General features: G+C 44.9%; 1 protein-coding gene across 1 annotated transcript in view; it reads right to left on the reverse strand.

The window, feature by feature from the left end:
- LOC121282177 (synaptotagmin-6-like) overlaps positions 1–26,807 on the reverse strand; it is a 324,735-nt gene that overhangs the window by 142,769 nt on the left and 155,159 nt on the right. The window contains exon 3 of the mRNA XM_041195727.1: positions 9,754–10,312. Coding sequence (XP_041051661.1) covers positions 9,754–10,312 — 559 coding nt within the window. The remainder of the gene's footprint in view (positions 1–9,753; positions 10,313–26,807) is intronic.

Below are 26,807 nucleotides of genomic sequence, written 5' to 3' on the forward strand. Positions count from 1 at the left end.
GTGAAACTGTGAACAGCAGTGGTTCTCTGATTGAAATGTCAATTTTTTATATAAATAAATCTACTATGGAACTCTGAATATTTTGCTCTGCAAGGTTTATTCTGTTATAGGTTATATGATTTAATATTACACAAGTGTGACAGGAGGAGACAGCATCAGCGTACGGAGAGAGGGCTAGAAACAACACACTGAGGAAGTCCCAATTCAACTATTAATATCTATTCAATACAAAAAAGGCATTGGGTAGGATGTTCCACCCCTCCCCCTGCCAGGATCATCCAGTCCCGCTGAAAGTCAATGGACTTTTGGCTGGGTCGGCGAATGTCTCAGTGCGGGTCCCGTCTTGGGGGACCGGAAAATCCCCGCCCTTGTTTGGAAGGATTTGATCAAATATATGTTGCTGGTAAGATGGTGGGAAAAGCTTCCTTCACTCAACCTGCTCCCATTCAAAAAGTTCCTGATTCAACAGCTCATCGTTCAAAAAGGTATAAGGTGAGAAAGAGCCTTAATATTTAATACACACTAAACAAAACAAAAAGGCTAACTTATTGAGATCCATAGGAGTAGTGGACGTGAAAAAAGGCATTCTACCCGCCAGCCACAATGGCAGGTTTTGTATCATATCATCTCCTTCCCGGCATGTCCTTCCTCATTAATAATGCATCCACAGGAAACATTAAGGGTCACTGGTGGACTGGCTCTGATTTGAATGCCATGCCGTGACCTCAGCACTTCCTCGCTCTGGATGCCGTATTTAAAGCGCAAGCTACTTCATGTCCTCAGACCAGGGCTGCTTGAGGCAACAGGTGGCCCCGAAAGCAAAGATAACGGCAGCCCCCAAATTTAGCGTTGCCTCTTTGGGGCACTTGCTGGATGCAATGACAGCCTGACACAAAGTCCTCTACTCCTGCTCTGGCTGCAGGAGGCCCACCGGAGTCACCAGTCCAGCCTGAGAAGCACAGAGGAGGTCAGCCATCCAGTGCAGGAAGAGGACGAATGCTCACATCTGTCCTGCCAGGTTAAGTCAATCATCTCATCGCTCTCAACTCACACACTCACAAACCCATCAGACATCCTCAAGGGACAACACCACTAACTCTCACACATACTCTCACATCTTCTTCAGACTCATATCTTCTTGAGCTCATGTCCTCATCCCGTCCATGGCTCCACTCACCACACAAACATTCCACACAGTGCCCTGTGTCCTGCTCACACTCTCTCCATCTGTTTTCATGTAGGAGAAGCTGGATCACAACAGCACGGAGAGATCCTAGACCGGGGTGGGGGGGGGGATGGTGGTGGGGTGGCCCACATTAGGCTGCTCACTCACTTTGAGCAGTGTGCACCAGTGCTGACTGGTGAGGACATGGACTGTGCCTGTGGTGATGGTGAGGTCGGCGGCGAACAAAAGCAACTTTCCTCCCTCAACGCAAGTATGAGTGCCCTCTCTCCTACTTTTGATGGTGCTGCCATGCGCTAATGATTTCTACTTTGGTTGACAGGGAGCTCTGCTAAGCGACTGACATCCTCAACCAGCCAGTCCCTCAGCTCCATCCAGGTCCTCACCTCCAGCATTGAAGAGCTGGAAATAAGCAGCCTGGAACACCAGTCACAGCGCTTACCCACACCCTCCACCAGCACAGACACACACACCTCGGTTGGACCTAGATCTAGAGTAGGCTCAGGTTCACAATCTAGTGGTCACTGCATGGACATGTGTCCGCAGCAGGAGGGGGAAGGCGTAGCCTAGCTCCCCGGCACTCGGACGACTGCTGGTGGGAGGCATCTGTGAGATCCGAGTCAGATGACAAGCCTCTCGATTTGGCCTTCCAACTCAACGTGGAGAGTCAGCAGAAGGTGTAGGAAAATCATGCAGAGTTGTTGGGAGCTTTCAATAGAGTGGCGCTCACGTCGAAGGAGTGCATCCACCTGGTCTCTGATGAAGCAGTACCCACATGTTGTCTATGGAGGTCTCCATGGGAAGGATGGCAGGGTCCATGGAGACCCTGCTCCGGCAGAACATGGAGATAAGCTCCATTGCGGTAGCCATGGGTGAGTTCCTGCAGTGGCAACGCGAGAGGGAAACGAGGCACCTCGACATCCCCCCAGGTGCTTCTTTCCCTCAAGGAGTCAGGCTGGGTTCTGCATGCACCTGAAAGGAGGAGGACTGGCAGCTGGACACCCCTGGGTCACCTACCCAGGAATCTCAGAGACTGTCCACTCCCGCTGAGACCCCTTTGCCTGTGACCCCCTCAACCTCACCCTCTGACACCGCAGAGGGAGCAGCTGGCCCACAGGAGAACAGCCAAAGCAAGCCAGGACCTTCAAGGCCTCGGCTCTCCAGAGGACATGTGCCAAAGTCACCAGCGGCAACAGGGCTAACCATTGCACAGGCTGTCTGCACCCCTGCTGTGGATTTCAAGGCAGCAACTCGAAGAAGTGGTTGGTTTTGAAAAGTTAAGAAATTCTGATCACAAATGGTTGTACGTGTGAACGCATTTTGTTACTTTATAATCTGAAAATACATTCACTTTCACTGAATAATGTGTAACGTTGTCTTTCAGCTTCATTGACAGGCTTCATGAATCCTCCCACTACAGCTCCCAGCCCACCAGCAGTTCAGTTGCAAGCAGCTGGACCACGAGTGATTCTGGAGGGAGATGTGTGTGTGTGAGTGGCAGGGCCTTTTGGAGCCTCATGCAAGCACTCTTCCACCCACACATAGTCTTCAGCTAACACACTCACCTTACAGTCCCAAACATTTTCAATGCTGCCTGCTGGGGTTCGCTTTCAGTTGTCCATCTGAGCTGACCCGTATCTCTACCCACCTCCCATGCAGCACTGTGCACGTCCAACACGAGGCTCTGCTCACTTTCCGTTTTGAAAACCATGGTCATGGTCAAGTATCTCATCAGCTCCCCACCTCCTTTCCCCTCCCCCAGTCACCAATGTCCTTTCCCCCATCATGTGGACATCCTGGCATCACATTCCACCTCCCCACCATCACCTAACAACCGAAACCCTTGTCATTCCAGGCTGTCCAGGTGAATGTGCAAGCTCCCAATTTCCCTGAGAATCCCATCCCCATCCATATTGACCTCCCTGACCTACTCCTTCCCACACGCAGAATTCGTATCTGCCTAAGTCCCCACTAACCACCTTTGCCATCCCTTCCAGTGACAAACCCAATGAGAGGAGATGCAATTCTAGATCTAGTCTTGGGGAACAAAGAAGAGCAAGTGGGTGAAGTGACAGTTGGTGACCATAATCGGGGACCGTGATCACAATTCAGTTAGATTTAGCATTACCATGGAAAAGGACAGAGATAAGGCAGGAATAAAAGTCTTGAACTGGGAAGGCAAATTTGGCAGAAATGAGAAGGGACTTGGCTGAGGTGGACTGGACAGCACTGCTGGAGGGTAAAACAGTGGAAAACCAGTGGGAAGCACTAAAAAGCGAGATCCTAATTGTACAAAGTAGACATGTCCCCTACAAAAATAAGAGTGGTACTGCCAAATCTAGACCTCCCTGGTTGTCTAGAGGAACACAGGGGAAGATCAAACAGAAAAAGAAAGCATACGATAGACACAAAGAACTAAGCACTGCAGATAGCCTAGACGAATATAGGAAGTGCAGGGATGAAGTAAAAAAGGAAATAAGGAAATCAAAGAGAGGGCATGAAAAAGATTAGCAAGTAAAATTAAAGATAACCCAAAGATGTTTTACCAATACATTAATGCTAAAAGGTTAGTTAAGGAAAAAGTGGGACCTATCAGAGATGAAGATAGTAACTTGTGTGTAGGTGTAGAGGCTGTGGGAAGGGTTTTGAATGAATATTTTGTCTCCGTGTTTACAAAGGAAAGGTAGAATGTAGATATAGTAGTCCAGGAGGAACACTACGAGATATTGGATGGGATAGTCATAAAGAGAGAGGGAGTACTCAAAGGGTTGAAATCCTTGAAAGTTGATAAGTCACCAGGGCCAGATGGATTATTTCCGAGGCTGCTGAAGGAAGTCAGGGAGGAGATAGCAGATGCTCTGAGGATAATTTTCCAACCTTCACTAGATACAGTGGAGGTACCAGAGGACTGGAGAAATGCAAATGTAGTTCCATTGTTTAAAAAGGGATCAAAGGAAATGCCAAACAATTATAGGCCAGTTAGCCTTACATCGGTGGTGAGCAAATTAGTAGAATCAATCCTGAGAGATAGGATTAACTGTCATGTGGAGAGGCATGAACTAGTCAGGGATGGTCAGCATGGATCTGTTAAAGGAAGGTCTTGCCTCACAAATTTGATTGAATCCTTTGAGCAAGTGACAAGAAGGGTTGATGAAGGTAGTGCAGTAGATGTTGTGTACATGGGTTTTAGCAAGGCATTTGACAAGGTCTCACACGGCAGATTGGTCAGGAAAGTAAAAGCTCATGGGATTCAGTGTAATGTGGCAAACTGGATCAAAAGGTTGGCTTTGTAACAGGAAACAAAGGGTGATGGTCAATGGATGCCCTTGCGAATGGAAAGTTGTTTCAAGTGGTATTCCACAGGGCTCGGTGTTGGGACCCTTGCTGTTTGTGTTATAGATTAACGATTTGGATGTGAACTTGGGGGCACGATTGCGAAATTTGCAGATGACACGAAGATTAGCTGAGTAGTGGATAGTGTAGAGGGTATCCATAATCTCCAAAACGATATAGATGGGTTGATGGAGTGGACAGTAAAGTGGCAGATGGATTTTAACATAGGGAAGTGAGGTTATACATTTAGGGAGATCAAACAGTTACAGGGATTACAAAATAAATGGGAATATACTAAGAGGGGTAGATGAAATGAGAGATCTTGGCGTACAAGTACACAGGTCCATGAAAGCAGCAGTTCAAGTAGACAAGGTTGTAAAGAAGGCATATGGAATGCTCTCCTTCATTGGCAGAGATATAGAATATTAAAGTAAGGATATAATGTTGGAATTGTATAAAACACTGGTGAGGCCACAACTGGAGTATTGTTTGCAGTTCTGGTCACCACATTACAGGAAGGACATAATAGCTCTGAAGAGAGTGCAGAGGAGGTTTACAAGAATGTTGCCAGGATTAGAAAAGTATAGCTATGAGGAGAGACTGGGCAGGCAGGGGTTATTTTCCATAGAACAAAGAAGGCTGAGAGGTGACTTGATTGAGGTGTACAAAATTATGAGAGGAATCGATAGAGTGGACAGGATGAAATTGTTTCCCTTGATGGAGAATACTAGAAGCAGGAGACATAGATTCAAGATAAGTGGCAGAAGGTGCAGGGGGGACATGTGGAAGAACTTTTTTTACGCAGAGCGTAGTGGGTGTCTGGAATTCGCTGCCCAAGATGGTGGTAGAGGCAGAAACTTTAAACTCTTTTAAAAAGTACCTGGATCTGCACCTAAAGTGCTGTAAGTAACAGGTCTATGGGCCGGGTGCAGGAAGGTGGGATTAGAAAGGGCACCTGGGTGTCCTTGGCCTGGCATGGACAAGATGGGCCAAATGGCCTCCTTCTGTGATGTAACATTTCTATGGTTCTATGGTTCTACCATTACCGATGCACCCTCTTCCTCTCACCTTATCAACTCCCTCTGCCCCCTTTCACACTCACCATTCTCTCTTACCACACCCATCCTCATTTTTCTCCACAGGGGTCAGTCATTGACTCCAAAGATGCTCCTTTGTACATTCACCTGGACATCCACACCCACCCTTACTCCCACCTCCTCCCTGGCACCTTCCCTCCTATGAACTCCCTCCTCCTCCGGACACCTTCCCCTCTCCAAACTCCCTCCCTTACACCTTCCTCCGCCCCTTATACTTACCTCCCCACTTGCTGCATTCTCCCCCATTACACACTCATCCCCCATACTCCCTCCTCCCCCTCCCAACCTCACCCCCCCGACACCTTCATTTCCCCCCCACAACCTCACGCCCGAGACCTTTGTCGCCCTCCAACCTCACCCCCCCCGACACCTTCATCCCCCCCATCCCACTCCCAACCTCACCTCCCCCCCCACCAACACCTTCCTCTCCTACTCACGCCTAGACATTCCTCTCCCCTGCCTTCGCCGATCATCCATAGCGCTCCATGGCCAAAACCATGATGTTCCAAAGCGGATGCGAAGCATCAATGGAGACCTCCCACCTCTGAGAGCTGCTTTGCGGCAGAGCCATATCCATGAGGATCCACCCAGCATGCGATGCACATGTTCTTCCAGGGTCTGGTAGCTCTAGGGCTCCAGCATCTTCTTCTCCTCGGATGGCTGACATCTGAGCAAGGCCCTAAAGGTACATCCCGAGTCCTGCACATATCACTTGTCCAGGCATGTCCTGGGCTGGCGTGTTTTCCCGCCGGCGTAACGGTAAATCTGGCATGGGGGGGACGATTCCGGTTGGGCTTTACTTTGCATCTCATTAGCAAGATGCAAGTCAGGTCCACGCCGGCGTCCAGCGGGATTCGCATTTCACCATCAAACAACCCTGTGCTGATTTCACACCGGCGTGAAACCGATTTCTGCCCCTCACACCAAATTATCCCCCCTCACCCACCATGACATCTGCCACCAATGATTCCACTCACCAGTGTTTTACAGGCATAAGAATATACAATTTTGGGGTCCGGTGACCTCTGAAATATAGAGGCCATTTTTCAGGCACCTGGACAGTGGCCTGAAACAATCAAGTTCCTTGCCAATGCTAATGGGGACTAACGCCTCATTTAGGGAACCTGTGCCAAAGTAAGCTGCTGGAGGGGCATCATCATCAGGCCTGCTCTGCTCAGAGGTTTTGGGTGGTTACAGTTGCCAACTCACCCACAAGCAAAAAAACAGTAAAACTTGAAAAAGAGGGATTCCAGTAAAAATTACCCAAACTGATCATATACACAGTGCCTTAAAATGGAACTCCAGTCTAACTGTGCCAGGATTACTGATTTTTACTGGGATTCAACTCTATGTGTGGTAATACACACCAAGGTATTTGAAAAATACGGCCAAAAGTTAATCAAGGAGAAGTTGACCAAATGATGACGTTAGGAGTATGGCTGAGTTTGGTGATGCTGTGACTGCAAAGGCTGCACTTCCTGCACTTGTCGTCGGAGTGCCTGTGACATCGCACAGATGTCACAGATTTCACCGAACTCAGCCATGAGGTAAAGGCTAGAATGTAGGGCGTAATGGCACAGGGGCACCTACAAGCCTAATGCACTTAGACAGTAATGTAAATATCCGAGTCTGACTATCCACCTCCACACCCCAACCCACCCCACCCCTGCCCCCCTCCAACTCCCTGCCACCTGGGGTCTCGTTTCACATGAATCATCTTGTACCTGATTTGTTCAAGTGCACCGAGGAACTTCACACACGGCCAAAGTGGATGGTCCCTGACACCCCCCCAAAATATTTAAAAATGAATGAACATTCCACTTTAACAATTCAGTTACCAGCATAAATTGTGGGAAATCTTGCAGAAACAGCTTCATTAAAGGCCAAAGGCTCAAGGGCGAAAGTTGCTCTTAAAGGCAAAATTCCAACACCAGTTCAACAATTATTTTATGCACTTTAAATCCCAGGCAGCAATTAAACTACAAAATACCTGCATTCCAGTCAGGTCAGAATGGACAGAAATATCATTTACTTTGCTAAACAGCTGTGTGCCAGCTGTGGCTCAGTTGGTACAGGCACGGTGTCTCAAAATGGGCAACCTCGGGATTAAAGCCACGCCGGATTTCAGATCTTGCCGGATTTCAGGCTGGGCGGTTTGGGTCAAGTCGATCGGGTAAGGTCAAGGGTCATTTGGAGTGCAGGGAATAAACTGTCTAGCAAGTGGCAAAGCGGGTAACTAATCTGGAGCTACACCACACCAATGCAGCGCCTAGCTGAATTGTCCAGGTAGATTAATTTATTTATTTTACTAAATTAAAGTTGATGCATGGCACATTCTAAAACTGTCTGGTTTTCAGACAGCTCTGATATTTAGACAACCAGATTTGACACACTTGCCTCTGAACCACAAGGTTCCGAGTACAAGTCCCATTCCAGGGGCTTGAGTACAGAAGTCAAGGCTGACAGTTCAGTGCAATATGGAAGGAGCACTGCACTTTTGGAGGTGCTGCCTCTCAGATGACACGTTAAACTGAAATCCCATCTGCCTGTTTGGGTGGGTGTAAAAGATCCATGGCACTATTTTGAAGAAGAGCAGGGGAGTTATCCCCAGCGTCCTGGCCAATGCTTGTCCCTCAATCATCATTGCAAAAACTATATGATATCATATTGCTGTTTCATTCATAAAATGTTGGCAGAACGTTGTTATCTGTGATGCCAACACAACTAAAACAACAACTAACCTCTTTAACTGCAGCTTCAAGCAAACAAAACTATGAGAGGAGGCACTGTCATTCCAGGTTTTGAAGAAGAACATCCTAACCCTGTTAGCCTGGTTGGCAGGGTAGTGGCTTCTCCTCTGTCTACCTGGCAGCTACTGTTGCCTCCTCTCTGGAGGCCCTTGCTCAGCATCAGGTAAGCCAGCTCACCCCTGTCCTTGGCTAGCTTCCCTCCTCCTTCTCCTTCTCCTCCTACTTTCCCCTTCACGAGAGGAGGAGCCTCCCACGGAATGGGTTAGTCCCATTAGGCACAATTTTGCCTGCAACAATTGTTGGCTGTTCCCCTTCCCTCAGGCAATTGCTCAATGGAGTTTTAAGTTCAATAAAAAACAAATGTGAATTTTACACCAAAGTCTCCCAGCCCTGTTCTGGTAAAGTCAGTCATAATTCCACTTGCAGCCTTCATATCTGCCTTTGCAGCACTTTTTGCTGAAAAACGTAACTCATACTGACCGTGTTTCCCATGCACCCACCGCATTATGGCATTGTGGACAATATTACTCGGGTCAGTGGGTATGTTAACAAGCTGAATTGCCCTTAATGAGTTTTTTAAAAATGGCGGGCAGGCTGCTGGCCCAACTCCCGTATTATGGGAAGCTGGTGTACTGATGTTGAGTTCGAGATCCGGTGTCATCATCCCAGATTCACTCGTGACAGCCCCAATTTCCAAACAGAAAACCCACCCCATTAGAATAATTAGTGTTTTCAGATGTTTTAATGTCCTGTTTACAATGAGATCTTTGCAAGATACCTGAAACCATATATACCTTAGCAGATAGGATGAGAGCTAATTGAGTTCAAATGTTGAAGCAAGTTGCCAATATCACATGCAAATTATTCCCCTTGCTCTTCCTGGCCATTTACATTTAGACCCTCAGTTGAATTGTATTGAGAAGAGTGTTTTAAAAGGCATCATTTTGGCAAAATGTAAAAGTGGATTAAAACATTTGAACATCTCAGCCCTTGGTTTTAGTGAGAGTAACTAGGCTGTGAATGGAATTAGGAAGTGGTTTAGATAGTGTCCTTTCACCACTGAGGCCTAGGTTCAAATCCAGTTCAAAATGGTGGGATGTCTTCTATGGTTGAGAAATCAGGCAGAATATAAAATAGGCTGCCATTTAGCAACCGCTTGTTACTACCCAGTATTGTTCTGCATGAATACCCTATCAGAGGGACCACAGCCCTGACACTGCGAGCAGTGGTAGTCAAGTGCCAGCCTAGTTCATTGGCTCATGTCCTGCAGAGGTGCTATAGTTCATAACTTGCTTTCCTAGAGGCAAGTGTAAAAGCAACCGAGCCTAGTCAAGGGCAAATTCTTCATGCACACTGATACCGGCATAAATAAAGAGACTCAAATACTCACAGTTGTGGCGTATTGAATATCCTTCCAGATGGAGGTATCACGGGAGAGATCTGAAATCTCAAACAGATTCTCTAAAATCACCTCCCCAATCATATCATGTCTAGAAAACCTGTCAAAGTCATATACACTCAAGTGCAGCTTCCTGTTGGCGAGTTCATCATATGATACAGGAAACTGGAAGCTCTCATCAAAGGTAGGATTGAGTGTCTTTCTGTGCACTCGGGTCTGGAACTTCCTTTTCCGATCGGGAAGAAGGTAGATTTTTACATAGGGGTCCGAGCTTCCACAAAAGTCTTTCGCGGGCAGGTCAAAAGCCTTGAGGATTGTGACAATCAACATTTCGTTTTCATAGTCGTATTTTAGCATGAAGTTGATTTTCCCACAGGTTTTCCCATCTTCTTTCTTCATGTCTTCTGAATCCACGGATTTCTGTTTGTAGAGCTCTGGTTTGATCCTGCCGATACTCGTGGCTTGTTCTTTGTGTGGTAAGGAGTCTGTGCTGAAGTCAACACTTGATACGTGCATCTGCCTTGGCAAGTGTCTCTTAAACGAGCTGTGCCTGGAGTAAATAATTAAAAGAAAATTAAATTGATATGTGCACTCAATGGTTTGGGAAATGGGAGTTGGGAAGGAAAGAAGGAAGTGTTAATTGTATCAAATGAGGTTAAGCACATACAGGTAGAGGATGGGAGCATATGTAAAGACACACTTACTGACACAAGAGTTGAATGGAATCAGGAGATATATGCCTGTACTGTTTCACTCCTGTGAATAAAGACTGTAAAGATTGGCTCTGGTTTCTTCCTTTATTAACTGGTTATCAGGAGTATAACAGGAAGGAAGTTACCTTTATATAGCACCTTTCATGACCCAAAGTGTTTTATCTCAATGGAGTGCTTTGAATGTAGTTACAATTATATTGTAAGAAAAGCAGCAGCTAATTTGTGCATAGCAAGATCCAACAAACTGCAATTTGATAATAACCAAATAATCTGTTTTACCGATGTGGGTTGAAGGATAAACATTGGCCACAACATTGGAGAGAATTTTCCTGTTGTTCTTTGAAATAGCGGCAAAGGATTATTTTTTATTTCTTCATGCATGTGATGTGAGCATTGCTGAGGTGATGGTGAGCTGCCTTCTTGAACGCTGCAGTCCATGTGTTGTAGGAATACCCACAGTGCTGTTAGAAAGGGAGTTCCAGGGTTTAGACCCAGTGGCAGTGAAGAAACAGCGATATATTTCCAATTCAGGATGGTGCGTGGCTTGAAGGGGAACTTGCAGGTGGTGGTGGTGTTCCTACATATCTGCTACCCTTGTCCTAGGTGGTAGAGGTCACAGGTTTGGAAGGTGCTGTTGAAGGAGCCTTGGTGAGTTGCTGCAGAGCATCATGTAGATGGTAACCACTGCTGCTACTGTGCAATGGTGGTAGTGGGACTGAATTTTTAAGGTGGTTGATGGGGTGTCAGTCAAGCCGGCTACTTTGCCCTGGATGGTGTCAAGCTTCTTGAGTATTGTTGGAGCTGCACTCATCCAGACAAGTAAAGATTCTTCCATCACACTCTTGACTTGTGCCTAGTGGATGGTGGACAAGCTTTGGGGAATCAGAAGGCTAGTTATTCATTGCAGAAGTCCCAGCCTCTGACTTGCTCTTATAGCCACAGTATTTATATGGCTAGTCCAGCTCAGCTTCTGGTCAATAGTAACCGCCAGAATGTTGGTAGAGGGGGATTCTGTGATGATAATGCCATTGAATGTCAAGAGGAAATGGTTAGGATCCTTCTTGCTGGAGATAGTCATCGCCACGCACTTGTGTGGCGAGAATGTCACTTTTATGTCCTCCCGAGACCGGTCACCTCGTGACTGTTTAGCATCTCATCCAAAGCTGGCATCTCCAACAGTACAGAACTCCCACAGTAGTGCAATCTTCATTGCATGCTCCAGCGTCTGGAACGGGACAAGAACCCACAAACTTCTGATTCAGAGATGAGAGTGCTACCAATGATTCAAGGTGGACACCAAAAATAATTGCCATTCATTACTTTGTTTACTTTTAGACATTTTGATTGGAAATGTGAGCCTGAAAACTAGGCCTGCGACTTCCCTGTCCCATCACGGCAGGACCTGCTGCAGGAGATTCGGCAGCCCAACCAAATATCCACTGACTTGTGGCAGGATCGGATGATCCCGGCAGCAGACAGGGCCATAAAATCCCGGCCCTAGGTGTTTGGAATGTAGTACACATTATGCATGCAATATCCTCACAACTGTTCAGTCTATTGGCAGCTGAAGGTTTCACTAATCTCTGAACACTGATTTTGCTGACCAACATTGGCTCCTGATTTGACAATTTTAAATTTCTCATTCGTTTTTCAATTCCCCTCCCTATCTCTCCTTCAATCCTAATGCCCTTTTGTTATCTCTGAGCTGCTCATTCTTTCTCTTTAAATCCCTGAATCATTCATCAAAAGCACAGAACAAAATGGGGTTTGTCAATAATAAGGACTGTTACCACATCAAAACGTCTTAAAGCATACCACACACAATTAAATATGTGTAGGAAATGGTACACTGGCAAGTGTGGCAGCCATTTTGTACACACAGATAATCCCCCTAACAGCCATAAATAGAACAGATAGTTAATCTTGATGACATGGCTAAGACAGAAATGCCAGTCAGAAGGTCAAGAGAGCTCCAGGGTGCCCTTAAAATAATTGGTGGGAGGACATTAGCAACCACCTGCTCATAGCTGTTATTAGAGATCCAGGCCAACATTTTCCCTCCACCCAGCAGGGGGGGAAGAGTGGGAGCAGACCCAGGCGGACGGGCCTCCAGTTGGGGGCGCGCCATCATTTTACGTGGGCGGGCCAATTAAGGCCTGCCCAGTGTGATGCCCGACAGGAATTGCTACACGCTCCCTGTGCAGGCAGGGAAGCAGGGGTGGATCCCCTAAGCTGGGAGTGCGCCCTCTCCCTGAGGCAAAAGTGCTGCCCCATGGAGATCATCTCTGATTTAAAACTTTAAATAAAGAGGGTTAAAAAATTTCCCTGCCATGTCCTACTGTCACATGAGTTGGCACATGTCCATAACTTTTATTGAGACCTTTATTAAAAATTTAAAGACCCTCATGAAACCTCATCCCACCCGTGGATGAGGTTTGATGCTTTTTCCGAGGCCTGCCAGGGCTCCCGGCCTGACCGCCAACCTCAAGGTTGGATGGGTAGGCGCATTAATGAGGTTAATTAGTTTTTTAATGGCCTTATTAGGCCATTGACAGTTTGGTGGGCATGCAGCTGATTTGGCTGCGCACCCATCGAACTGAAAATCTAAATGACGCGGGATGACGCACGCCCAATGTATACCCACTTCATTTTACACATCGGTGAACAGGATCCACCCCCGCTCATCAACCGGAAGAACCTGCCCCTAGTTACCAACACATTGTTGGAGGAGATCATTCCGAGAGTATTTATGGGTTGCTCTTTGTACAGCCTTGAACCAAGAGCCACATTTTCAGTATTTGTTGCTATTCACCATCCTCTTTAACAATCACCATAGAATTTAATCACAAAAATCTGGCTAAAAAAAAAGTGCTAAACTTTCCTTTAAAGTATTGGTTTAAATAAATGTAAATTCTGAAAGTCAAAGTTATGCCTGAGGCCAGGACCCTAATTGGTCCTATGCAACCTCGCTCATGTGCATATTATTACCTGCTGCCCGCATTAGTTACCAGAACATTTGTAGAATAAAGAATTGTTGAAGCCACCTTGTTTTTGTTATTTGTACTTTATCTCCTTTTCTTGATGAATAAAACAACACAATTTCTTTAATTGCATATTCTCTACGGGTCTTGGTCCCTCTGCCTGATGCATCGCGAAATTCCGAACAAAAGTTGGAGATTCTCAATTTTACTTCATTCTCTATTATCTACCAGGAAAGAGTGATGGAGACACTCCCAGTATATTTGGGAGTCCCCAAAGGGACTTGATTTTAAAACATTGCTGGCCTGCCTTATAACACAGATTTATCATTTTTGACAACAAGAACAGACTTTCAATTCTCGGTTATGAGAAGTCATCCACTATCCATGCCACATTTTCATGCCAACAGTGTTCAAAGTGTGTTAGATTTTTCTCCTGATTGGGAGAAATCAATTTGTGACTCTTTGTAACTTGGCAAACTGTAATAACTTAAATCAAAAAGGATTTCATAAAAGGCATTTCATTGTTTTTTGTTTCTCTCTTTGGAAATGATTTTAGTGGAAAAGAATTGACAGAGCAGGAGGACAGAAAGTGCTTTTGCCAAATTCTTGGTGGAACCAAGGGAAGAACTTTCCCCCCATTGGTGAGGAAGTGCAGGAGCGAGCGCACCTCCAATCAGCGCCCCCAACTGGGGGCGCGCTGCCATTTTACGTGGGCTGGCCAATTAAGGCCCACCAGCGTGACATCCGCCAGGAAGCGCTATAAGCTCCCTGTGAGGGTGGGAGGGGATTCCCTCAGCTGAGAGTGCGCTCTTTCGCGCACACACGTCAAAGAGTGCACTGATCTTCCTGAGGCTATTGCTGCCTCTGAGTTCAGCTCCAAATTGAAAAATGCCAAAGAGACAAAAACAAAATTTCCCTGACATGTCCCCTCATGTGATACCGTCACATGAGTTTGGACATGTTCATCACTTTCATCAGCCTTTATTAAATACTTAAAAACCCTCATGAAACCTCATCCTGCTCATGCAAGAGGTTTCATGCTTTTTCTTAAGCCCACCAGAGCTCCCGGCTTACCCGCCAACCTTAAGGTTTGACAGGCAGGTCCATTAATTACGTTAAGTGCTTTTTCAATGGCCTCAATTGGCCGTTGACAGGTTGGCGGGCACACAGCTGATTTGGCTGCGACACCGTTGACCTGATAATGGAAATGACGTGAGGTGACATCGGGAGTTCCACCAGATGTTATCCCGCATCATTTTATGCATCATTGAGCGGGCGCCGCCCCCCATTCGCCAACCTGAAGATCCTGCCCCAAGTCGCCAATGGTATTCTGAAGTTATAATTCGTGACCTCACCTCTATATCAGGGAGTCAAACACAGACTGGGCTGCTTTGCGGAACACCTCCACTCAGCCTATAAGCATGACCCTGACCTTTCGGTTTTGTGCCATTTTCATTCACCAGCTTGTTCTCACACTCACATTTCTGTCCTCAGTCTGCTGTAATGTTCCAGTGAAGCACAACACAAGCTTGAAGGACAGCGGGAAATTTTACGGTCATGCCCCCACCACGATGGGGCTGTAAAATTCCGCCCAGCATCTCATCTTCTGATTAGGCACTTTACAGCCTTCTGGACTCAGCATTGAGTTTAGAAACTTCAGACCACTAAATCTTTCCTCCGTTTTGATTTTTTTTTATTTGCCAAATGCAAGTCTGTATCTTGTTTCCATGTTTTTACTTTCAGACATTATTCAGTTATTAACATTTACTCTGGATCAATGCTTTATTTCTTTACTACGACCATTATCATTCTCTTTGCCTTTTATTCCATGACATATTTGTTACTTAATCCCTCCTGCCCTCTAACCTAGCCTTGACCTTCCCCCCCTTTTTCAACACCATATAACCTGTCACATTTCTACCTCCCTTCAGTTCTGAAGAAGTCATATTGGACTTGAAACATTAACTCTGTTCCTCTCTCTACAGATTCTGCAACCCTACTGAGTTTTTCCAGTTCTTTTTATTTTTATGTCAGATTTCCAGCATCTGCAGTATTTTGCATTTATATTAATCATCTGTTACACCAGGGTGACACTCAGAAGAAACATTTAAAATAAATTCCATAAATATATAGCACCCTCTGTAAGTTTAGCTGAATCAAGTAGAACAGCAATATTAAGATTTTCTTAATATAAAATATAATATCACATATCAAACACTTGTTTTGTAACAGCGATACAATGTCAGGTGACATTATCTCATAACCGTTCATGATAAGAGTCAAGAAATACTGTGGGTTTATAGTAAATCAGTCAATGAGTGCAGGAGTAGCCTGGGATTGACGAGGCATTGTGTGTATGTCTGATCATTGAAAGCTGCAGTTAATGACTGAGAATGTTCACAGCTTAATGAACAACTTGGGACAGTGATGGGCTTGCACAACAAATGATAGGAGCCAATCTCAGAACAATATGAGTTTATGTATAAACAGCATACACACTGAATGTAATGATGCACTGTACCCACATTTGTCTCACCTAATTAAATTTACAGAAGATACAATACACTGGAGCACCTTGGGGACTTTGGTCTAGCCTTTTTGTGGTTAGTGTAAGCAGTCAAGGTGTCATTCTTGCAACTACCTGAGGAGTCCTTGTTGTGTGAGCTAATCAGTAGTTAGATGATCCGTATATAAGGTGTTGTGTTTTGTTATCTCATTTACTAAATTTAATAAAGAGTGTCAAGACAATTCAGTGTTTCTTTCTCAAGCTTTCATATGATCTTAAGCTTGTACGGGTACAAAGCATCCCGTATATCAGGTACATAGCACCCTTTATATTGGTTGGATTGTCAGGAAGACATGATAATTTTCATAATGTTATTAGAATTTATTTTAAAGTGGGGTAATAGTGGGATGTGTGTGTGTGTGTGTGTGTGTCTTAGTTGAATTAAAGGCAGTTGGTCTGAAGGCATTGATGTAACAGAAGATAAGCTAGGTTTGAAATGTTAAGCAGGTAAACATAAGTGTAAAGGGAACCTTTGTATATTTAAATAAATCAGACTAGTTTGAATTCAAAACAGAGAGTGAAATATTAAATTCAGCCAGGGGAAATTAAGAAACAGTGGGCAGAACTTTCCGTTGGTGAGCTGGGGGCGGGGCCTGCTCACCAACAGGAAAATGATGCGGGATGATGTCGGGAGGAACCCCTGACGTCATCCTGTCCCATTTAAATATTCAGGAAGGCGAGCGGACAGCGCAATCAGCCAATTGAGACCATTGACAAGATAATTAAGCCAATTAAAGGCCTTGCCCATCCAATCTTAAGGCTGGCGGGCAGGCCAGGAGCCCCAGCGGGCTTCTGAAAAAATATGAAACCTCATCCACCGGCAGGATGAGGTTTCATGTCTGTTTATAAAAACTTTAATAAAGTTTATGTGATATTTATTAACATTTCCCATCTTGTGTGACATTGTCACATGAGGGGGACATGTTAATATTTTTTATATTTTTCTATTTTTGAAGTTTATAAAACTTTCAGCACTCTCCCTGAGACAACTCTTAGGTGGTGGAATTTGAATTCAATAAAATTCTGGAATCAAAAGCCTAATGATGACCATGAAACCATCACTGAATGTTGTAAAAACCCATTTGGTTCACTAATGTCCTCTAGTGTAGGAAATCTGCTGTTCTTACCTGGTCTGTGAATCCAGACCCACAGCAATGTGGTTGACTCTGAAATGGCCTAGCAAGTCAAACTCTACAAAGTCTCAAAAAAGGAATGAAACCAGAAGGACCACCCAGCATCAACCTAAGCAACGGGTACAACAGGGCAAACTCAGCCCTGTTGGCCCTGAAAAGACCTCTTTACCAACATCTGGGGGCTAGTGCCAAAATTGGGAGAGCTGCCTCAGACTAGTCAAGCAACAGGGCTGACATAGTCATCCTCACAGATTCATATTTAACAGATAATGTCCAAGACACCAGCATCACCATCCCACCAGCAGAACAGACCCAGCAGAGGTGGCAGCACAGTAGTATATAGTTGGGAAGGAGTTGCCCTGGGAGTCCTCAACATTGACTCCAGAACCCATGAAGTCTCATCACATCAGGTCAAACATGGGCAAGGAAACCTCCTGCTGATTACCACGTACCGCCCTGCCTCAGCTGATGAACTAGTGCTCCTCCATTTTGAACACCCACTTGGAAGAAGCACTGAGGGTGGCAAAGGCACAGAATATACTCTGGGTGGGGGATTTCAATGTCCATCACCAAGAGTGACTTGGTAGCACCACTACTGACCGAGTTGGCCGAGTCCTAAATTACATAGCTGCTAGACTGGGTCTGCGGCAGGTGATGAGGGAACCAACAAGAGGGGAAAATATACTTGACCTCATACTCACCAACCTGCCTGCTGCAAATAAATCTGTCCATGACAGTATCTGTAGGAGTGACCACCGCACAGTCATTGTGGAGATGAAGTCCTGCCTTCAAATTGAGGATACCCTCCATCATGTTGTGTGGCACTATAACCGTGCTAAATGGGATAGATTTCAAACAGCTCTAGCAACTCAAGACTGGGCATACATGAGGTGCTGTGGGCCATCAGCAGGAGCAGAATTGTACTCTAACACAATCTGTAACCTCATGGCCCGGCATATCCCCCACTCTACCATTACCATCAAGCCAGGGGATCAGCCCTGGTTCAATGACAAGTGCAGGAGGGCATGCCAGGAGCAGCACCAGGCATACCTAAACATGAGGTGTCAACCTGGTGAAGCTACTACACAGAACTACTTGCATGCCAAACAGCATAAGCAGCAAGTGATAGACAGATCTAAGTGATCCCACAACCAACAGATCTGATCTAAGCTCTGCAGTCCTGTCACATCTAGTCATGAATGGTGGTGGACAATTAAACAACTCATTGGAGGAGGCGGGTCCACAAATATCCCCATCCCCAATGATGGAGGAGCCAAGCACATCAGGGCAAAAAATAAGGCTAAAGCATTTGAAGTACTGAGCGGATGATCCATCTCGGCCTCCTTCAGAGGTCCCTAGCATCACAGATGCCAGTCTTCAGCCAATTCGATTCACTCCATGTGATATCAAGAAACAGCTGAAGGCACTGGATACTGCAAAGGCTATGGACTCTGACAATATTCTGGGAATGGTACTGAAGACTTGTGCTCCAGAACTTGCCACGCCAGTAGCCAAGCTTTTCCAGTACAGCTACAACATTGGCATCCACCCAGCTATGAGGAAAATTGCCTACACAAAAAGCAGGACAAATCCAATCCCATCAGTCTACTCTCGAACATCAGTAAAGTAATGGAAGGGGTCATCAACAGTGCTATCAAGCAGCATTGGCTTAGCAATAAACTGCTCACTGATGCCAAGTTTGGGTTCTGCCAGGGCCACTCAGCTCCTGACCTCATTACAGTCTTGGTTCAAACATGGACAAAATAACTTAACTCCCCAGATGAGGTGACAGTGACTGCTCTTGACATCAAGGCAGCATTTGACCGAGTGTGGCATCAAGGAGCTCTAACAAAACTGGAGTCAATGGGAATCAGGGGGAAATCTCTCTGCTGGTTGGAATCATACCTAGCACAAAGGAAAATGGTTGTGGGTATATCACTGTTCCTTCACTGTGGCTGGGTCAAAATCCTGGAACTCCCTTCCTAACAACGCTGTGGATGTGTCTACAGCACATGGACTGTAACGGTTCAAGGGTAATAGGGATGAGCCATAAATGCTGCCCCAGCCAGTGACACCCACACCCTGTGAATGAATTTTTTTAAAAATGACCTCAACAGGAAGCTCACGTATACTCTTCGATCGCACCACAATCTTCCGAGGTGCACTGTAGTGATTGCATAGTGGAAGCATTACAGCAACGATTCAGAAATTAATCTGTAACCTATGAGGAGGGGGTGGAGGTAACCATGTACCGGAAACCTGCAGATTTAAGGAAGCATAATGCACCTGCTGTCACAAAAAAGGGCATGTAATAAAGGAATACCGGGCCAAGTCGAGACAGCCAATCAGGCAGTAGACCAAGATAATTGAAGTGCACAATATAACTGAACCTGAAGCTACTGATACTGATATCTACTCCCTAGATAATGTCAGAGCAGTGGAAACTGAACCAATAACCGTCACCTTTCAAGTGAATGGGAAACCTCTAGTCATGGAGGAAGGCATGGGAGCCCTGACCATGGTGGTGGGTGAACACACGTTTAAATACCTAAGTGAAACTACCCAGCCACTGAATCTGGAGCAAACCACAGCTCAGCTGAAGACATACACTGGCGAGTCAATACAGGTAAAAGGCATTGCCACAGTACCTGTGTCCTTTAGGCAGTAGACAGCCCAGCTTCCAGTGATCATTGTAACAGGTGAAGGACCTAGTCTTCTGGGCCATGAATGGTTAAAAGAAATTAAGCTCAACTGGTCAGAAATATTTCAAGTGGTAACAGGAGGAATTCCTGAGCAGTTAAGGAAGTACGGCAGCATATTTCGTGATGAATTGGGAAAGATAAAAGGCTTACAAGCAAAAACTTAAGTAGATCTGGAGGCGACACCCCGGTTCCTTAAGCCCAGACCTGTTCCTTATGCCCTAAAGGAGAAGTTGGATGCAGAACTGTGCCGCTTAGAGAAGTTAGGCATCATCCAGCCAGTCCAATCTTCAGAATGGGCAACACCCATAGTCCCTGTGATGAAACCAGATCAAACTATTCGCATTTACAAAGACTACAAATTAACTGTGAACAAGGCTACTAAATTAGATAAATATATGTCTCCAGAACCCTCTCTGCAGTGAGAAGGGTTATTCATAACTTGAAAAGGAAGGTTCATCAGTGATATTTGCAGTGAAGAAATTCCATCAGTATCTGCATGGATAACATTTCACTATAGTGTCAGACCATAAACCATTAATAGGTTTATTTCGTGAGGATAGAGCCATTCCACTGATAGCCTCAGCAAGATTTCAACATTGGGCTTTGATTTTATCGGCGTACGAGTATACCTTTATGCACCGTCCTGGTATGCATGTTGCAAATGCAGATGCACTCAGTCATCTTCCATTAACAGATAGAATTATACATGCTCCAGTGCCACAAGAAGTTGTACTTATGCTGAATTTCCTGGGTTCTTCATTGGCAAATAAAGAACTGAACAAACAGGAATCCGATTTTGTCAGAAGTCAGAGACCAGGTATTGCAGGTATGGTCAAATTCACCAGTACCTGAAGAGATAAAACCATTCCATGCCCGTAAAACTGAGTTAAGTTGTCAAGGTGGAATTTTGTTATGGGGATCAAGAGTTGTCGTCTCTTCACAAGGAAGAGAAACATTCTTGACAGAGCTTCACAGTGTGCATCCAGGCATTTCAAAGATGAAGATGCTTGCGCAAAGCTATGTCTGCTGGCCAGGCAAAGACAGTGAAATTGAAAGCATGGTCAAGCACTGTCTCCAATGTCAGCAGCAGCACAAGTTGCCTGTTTCAGTTCCACTGCAGCCAGAGAAGTGGCCTGGTTGACCCTGGGTTAGACTACATATAGACTATGTGGGTCCATTAAAAGGTGCCATGTTTTTATTGATCATCAATGCGCATTCTCTATGGATGGATATATACAAAGTTAGAGCACTGATATTGTGTGCAACTATTGAAAAGCTGCACCAATGTTTTAGTATACGTGGCCTACCAGAAGTCATTGTTTTGGATAATGGTTCTGTCTTCATCAATACAGAGATTCATGAGTTTAAATAGAATGAAACATATTAAAACAGCACCATATCATCCCTCGTCCAATGGGTTAGCTGAAAGAGCAGTGCAAACTTTCCAATCAAGAATGAAGGAGTTATCTGGAGAAATGTTCGAAACTCAGCTTTCATGTTTTTTTTCAATTATCGTAAAACTCCCCAAGCAACCAAGCGTGCAAAACCATCTGAAATGCTGCCTTACTGAAGAAATGTCGCTTTCGTACAAGGTTAAGTCTAGTGTTCCCAAACTTATAGGGGAAGGTAGAGAAGAACCAGAGTAGCCAGAAATTGTATCACGATACTCATAACAAAGCTCAAAGATTTACTGTGGGAGTTACAGTTTTCGAGCAGAATTTTGGAAATGGTCCTAGTTTGGTTCCTGCTATAATTATCTCTGAAACTGGACCTTTATCATACCAAATGGAGTGGAAGACCGGATTGTTTGAAAACATGTGGGTCATCTAGGGAGTAGAGAGACACTCCATCTACCAGTTATTATACTTGTAATTGATGTCAAACCTCTAATCCTTGAGATGACAGATTGACATAGAATAGACATACCTGATGTCTCTGCTGAATTACCTAATCCTGAACTGCCATTGTCTAAGGATGTCCCTGATGTTGTAGTTCTTGATCATGTCGATCCAGTGGGAGAATCTCGAGTCATGGGGCTACTCTGCTCTAACCGAATTAGAAAATCGCCTCAGAGACTTAATCTTTAATCGCATGACCTGTGTATATACATGTATGTTGTGGATTAAAATATTCTTTGTAAATAGGAAATGTAAAAAAAACACTAAAGGAGGAGAAAATGCAGTGGCTGCAGGTAAAACATTTCCTACTGTCTTTAGGGATCACGTGATTGAACTGACGAATGAGCCCTAAGCATGGGTAATCTTGGGAGCTGAGCTTGCTAGTTGTACAAAATGGCAGTACTAGCATCAAGGCATCATGATCTGCCTATTCTGCATATTTGCAGTGGACACTCCCTGTGCGCTTGTTAACGCCCTCCTCAAAACACTATCTGGAACGGCTAGACTCAAAGTGGGAACATGCACTGCAGGAGGCATTTAGGAAGCAAACTGGCATTTGAAGCAATGAAGAACTTGGCGCCAAGGAAATGAATTTTGCAGTCTAAATGATAGTTTATTTTCTCTCCAAGTCTAGTCTGTGATTTATTGTTGCATTTGTATGAGATTGAGATTGTAAAAGATTGTCCAAGCAATTCCACCATAATCTGTACCTGTCTAATGCCAAATGAATTGTGAAAGTAATTATTTCTAATCTGGTTGGATTGATTGATGCAATATTTTGGTTCAGTGTTGTTTAAGTTCTGATATTTTTTATCAAGGGTTCTGTCATTCAAATTAAACATCCTTCTAAGACTGCAGAGCAGAGGAGCTTCCATATTCATCTTATACTAGTCTTGAACTAATACACTGTTGCAGTCAGTGAATACGTAAGTGCCTGGCTGCATCCTTCAAAGTTTAAGTAAATGTGCTCGGTCTCCTGAGTGGTCTAAATCTGAACAAGCGACCTGGTGGGCAAATGGGCCTGAACCAGATTTTCCATCTAAAACTTTTGTCAATAATGCATTGCAGATAGAATCTTCTAAACAGGAGTGAGATGAAAAGTACTTAGGGTTGGCCTGCCAGTTCCAACTAGGCACAGGAGATGATCTCCCTGCTTGAAGGCGATGGCCTGAGGAGTATAACAAATTAGGTCCACAGTCCTCACCTAATGAGGAAAGGTTGAGCACTTTGAGCCAAACTCATTGGAGTTGAGAAGAATGAGAGGTGATTGTGTTGAAACATAAGATTCTGATGGGGGCTTATCAGGGTAGATGTGGAGAGACGTGACGGGGGAATCTAGAACTAGGGGCACAGTTTTTGAATAAGGGCTCATCCGTTTAAGACAGAGATGAGGAGGAGTTTCTTCTCTCAGACAGTCATGAATCTTTGGAATTCTCTCGTGAGCAGAGGAGGTTGGGTCATTGAATATATTCAAGGCTGAGATAGACAGATTCTTGATTGAGTAGGGAGTTAAGGGTTATGGGGAATAAGTAGCAAAATGGAGTTGAGGCCAAGATCAAATCAGTCATCATCTTATTGAATGAAGGAGCAGGCTTGTGGGGTTGTATGGCCTACTCCTACTCCTATTTCTTATGTTCTTATGCTCAGGGTGAGTGCCAGTACCTGTTGGCCTCCACTGACAGCTTGCAATTTAGAGTCTTCTGTCCTGCAGGCCGTGACCATCTAGAAAGTCCCAAGGAGTGGGGAGTAACAGTGGAAGAGAGCCATACTGGCATCCCCTGGCACCACAGAAATTTAAAAATGAAGATTTTCTCACCTTAATAGTGGTGGACATTGACTAGGCCACAGTAAGGCTTTGGGCTTGCTCTGCCCATTTCTCGTAATATTCCATATAGCTGGCTGCTAGACCCTATATTAGTGTAAGCAAGGGACTGAACATTAATTTTATATGGCTGGCCCGGATGTCTGAGAAACAGCCCAAACCTCTTTGGGTTGGGTGCTTTTCAGGCATCCTTGGGGCACAGAACATTGTACCCTGAAATTGCTCCTCTTTGCATTAATTTTACACCTTTAGAATAGGCACAATAAGGACCAATTTCTACTCCAAGATCCTGGAAGATACACTAAATTGTGGCTGAAAGAAAATATCTGCTTTCGTGGTAGTTGTCAACATTCAGAATGGAATTCAGGTTACAATTCTAATGAGTTTTTCTTGCCTCTGCACAGATATAAATGCAGGTTGCACAAGCTCAAAGCGTTTACATTAGTTCACCATGCACTTGATTAGCACAGATAGTAATCAGGCACAGCTTGTGCCACTTGCAAAGCCGACTGTCACAGGGATCCCCAAGTAAGTTTTATGCAACATTCATTTATCTTTTTCATCCTTCCAAGCTGTTAAACGGGCATTGACCAGCTGTTCAGGGACCCAGAGCAGAGGGCAGTTTATGTACTACACAGTTCAACTGTTCAGGAATTGGAACTGGAGGATCATCAGAGATAGCACACCATCCAGTGATTGATCCAGGGGAATCAGACGGGCGTCGTATTTAGTGCAATTGTCAGCAGGTTGCTGCAGGAGAAAAGGTGGAAATCACAGGAGCGCTAGAAACTGGTATTGAGTGACAGGTGAGAAAAACACAAAGAGGGAAAGCATTGAGAATAGCAAAAGACAGGAAAGTGAGAAAATGGGAAAGAGAGCAAGTAGCTATGAGCTGGAGGAAGGAGACGGATGAAAATTCCCTGTCATCCTAAAGAAAACATCACTTCATATTCAGAGGCACGATTTTCGGAAACAGGAATTTCAGTTAACAGGAGAGAAAGGAGTAAGAATTCGGATGAAGGGAGAGAGTGAAAGAAAGAAAAGAAACAGGGAGAAAAGGGAAAACTCAGAGACCTGGTGAGAGATTAACAACAATAATTTATATTTATATAGAGCCTTTAGCATAATAAAACATTCCTATGTGTTTCACATGATCATTGTGGAACAAAATATGACACCAAGCCACATAAGGAGATATTAAGTCAGATAACCAAAATCTTGGTCAAAGAGGTGGGTTTTAAGAAGTGTCTTAAAGGAGGAAAGCGAGGTAGAGAGGCGGAGGTGTAGGCAGGGAATTCCAGAGCTTGGAGCCTAGACAGCTGAAGGCATGGCCACCCATGGTGGAACAATTAAAATCAAGGATGCACAAGAGGCCAGAATTATAGAAGCGTGGACATCTGGGAAGATTGTGGGGCTGAAGGAATTACAGAAATAGGGGAGGAGCAAGGCCATGGAAGGATTTGAAAACAAGGGTTAGAATTTCAAAATCAAGATGTTGTTTGACTGGAAGCCATTGTATGTCACCAAGTATAGGGGTGGTAGAACAATAGGACTTGCTGCGAGTTAAGACACAGGCAGCAGAGTTTTGGATGACCTCAAGCTTACAGAAGGCAGAGTGTGGATGATCAGCCTGGAGTGCATTGGAACAGTCAAGTCTAGTAGAGTGGAAACTGGGAGTGTTTTAGTGCAGGCACGTGATCCATACTCCTAGATTAACCATCCCACCTCATCCCCACCCCCAAGAGGGTTGAAGTGCACATCACCACCACCCATACTTCCCACCACCCCATGAATTCGTTCAAATAGAGGTTTTTCTTTTCAGGCTAAATCATTGGCTGCACAATGTAAGATGGCATTGCTAGTCTATGAGGAATTACTGGAATCTTGCAGTGTGTTGCAAGATAAGAAAACAAACCTTCGTCACCACAGGGAAACTAGATATTGGATGTGCCGAACATCAGTCCGCAACACAGACAGGGGACAGAATAATATTCCAAAGAAAGGCATTACTGGAGTAAGAACAAGCTAAAGGCACTGTCCATGTCAATATGTTAGTTGAAAGACTGGTCCATGGAGTCACATGTATCATCTTTAAACAATTTAAACTTAATTTCATTGCAATCCCGTTCTCCCAGAACTCCAGCAAAAAACATAATTTTTTTTCCGTTTTGTTTTTCATGAAGGTAAGTTTGCTTTTTCCTTTATTCATTCATGGACAGGACAGCATTTATTAACCATCACTAGCTGCCCTTGAGAAGGTAGTAGTGAGGCACTTTCTTGAACCGCTGCAGTCTATATGGTGCAGGTACACCCACAGTGCTGTCAGGGAGGGAGTTCCAGAATTTTTACGCAGCAACACTGAAGGAACAGCAATATATTTCCAAGTCAGGATGGTGAGTGACTTGGAGGGGAACCTCCAGGTGTGGTGTTCCCATGTGTTTGTTGCCATTGTCCTTCTAGATGGTAGTGGTCATGGGTCTGGAAGGTGCTGCCTAAGGAGCCTTGGTGAGTTCCTGCAGGTGTATCTTGTAGATGGTACACACTGCTTCTACTATGCGTTGGTGGTGGAGGGAGCGAATGTTTGCGGATGTGGTGCCAGTCCAGGAGGCTGTTTTGTCCTGGACAGTGTCAAGCTTCTTGAGCACTATTGGAGCTGCACCCATCCAGGCAGGTGGAGAGTATTCCATCACACTCCTGACTTGTGCCCTGTAGATGGTGGACAGGCTTTGGGGAGTCAGAAGACGAGTTATCTGCCGTCAGGAAAATAGCTCCCCAGTCCAGGCTTCTGGCAAGTACAAGCTCAGCACTCTTATTTGGTCCTGACATCAGAGTCCCAAAGCCTGTGGAAAAATTCTGCCCACGATATACTCGAATCGTTTTTTTCAGGTTCATTCATAAATGTGTCACTGACAAGGACCATTATCCCTAATTCCCCTTGAGAAGGAAAGTTAGCCACCCTCTTCAGCCCTGCAGTCCATGTGGTCAAGGTGCTCCCACAGTGGTCTTGGGTAGAGGACCCCAGCAATTTGACCCCATGACAGTGAAGGAACGGTGATACCGTTCCAAGTCGAGATACTGCATGACTTGGACACAGTGTCATTCCTATGTGCCTTTCCCCACACTGACCACATCCTAAAGGGTGCAAATCTGGCCTGATTCAAGTTAAAAATTAGAAAAGGTCTCCTCCAAAAAATCTAACGTAATCAACACAGTCAAATGTCAAGCACTCA

Source organism: Carcharodon carcharias, chromosome 9, assembly GCF_017639515.1.
Source record: "Carcharodon carcharias isolate sCarCar2 chromosome 9, sCarCar2.pri, whole genome shotgun sequence".
NCBI lineage: Eukaryota > Metazoa > Chordata > Chondrichthyes > Lamniformes > Lamnidae > Carcharodon > Carcharodon carcharias.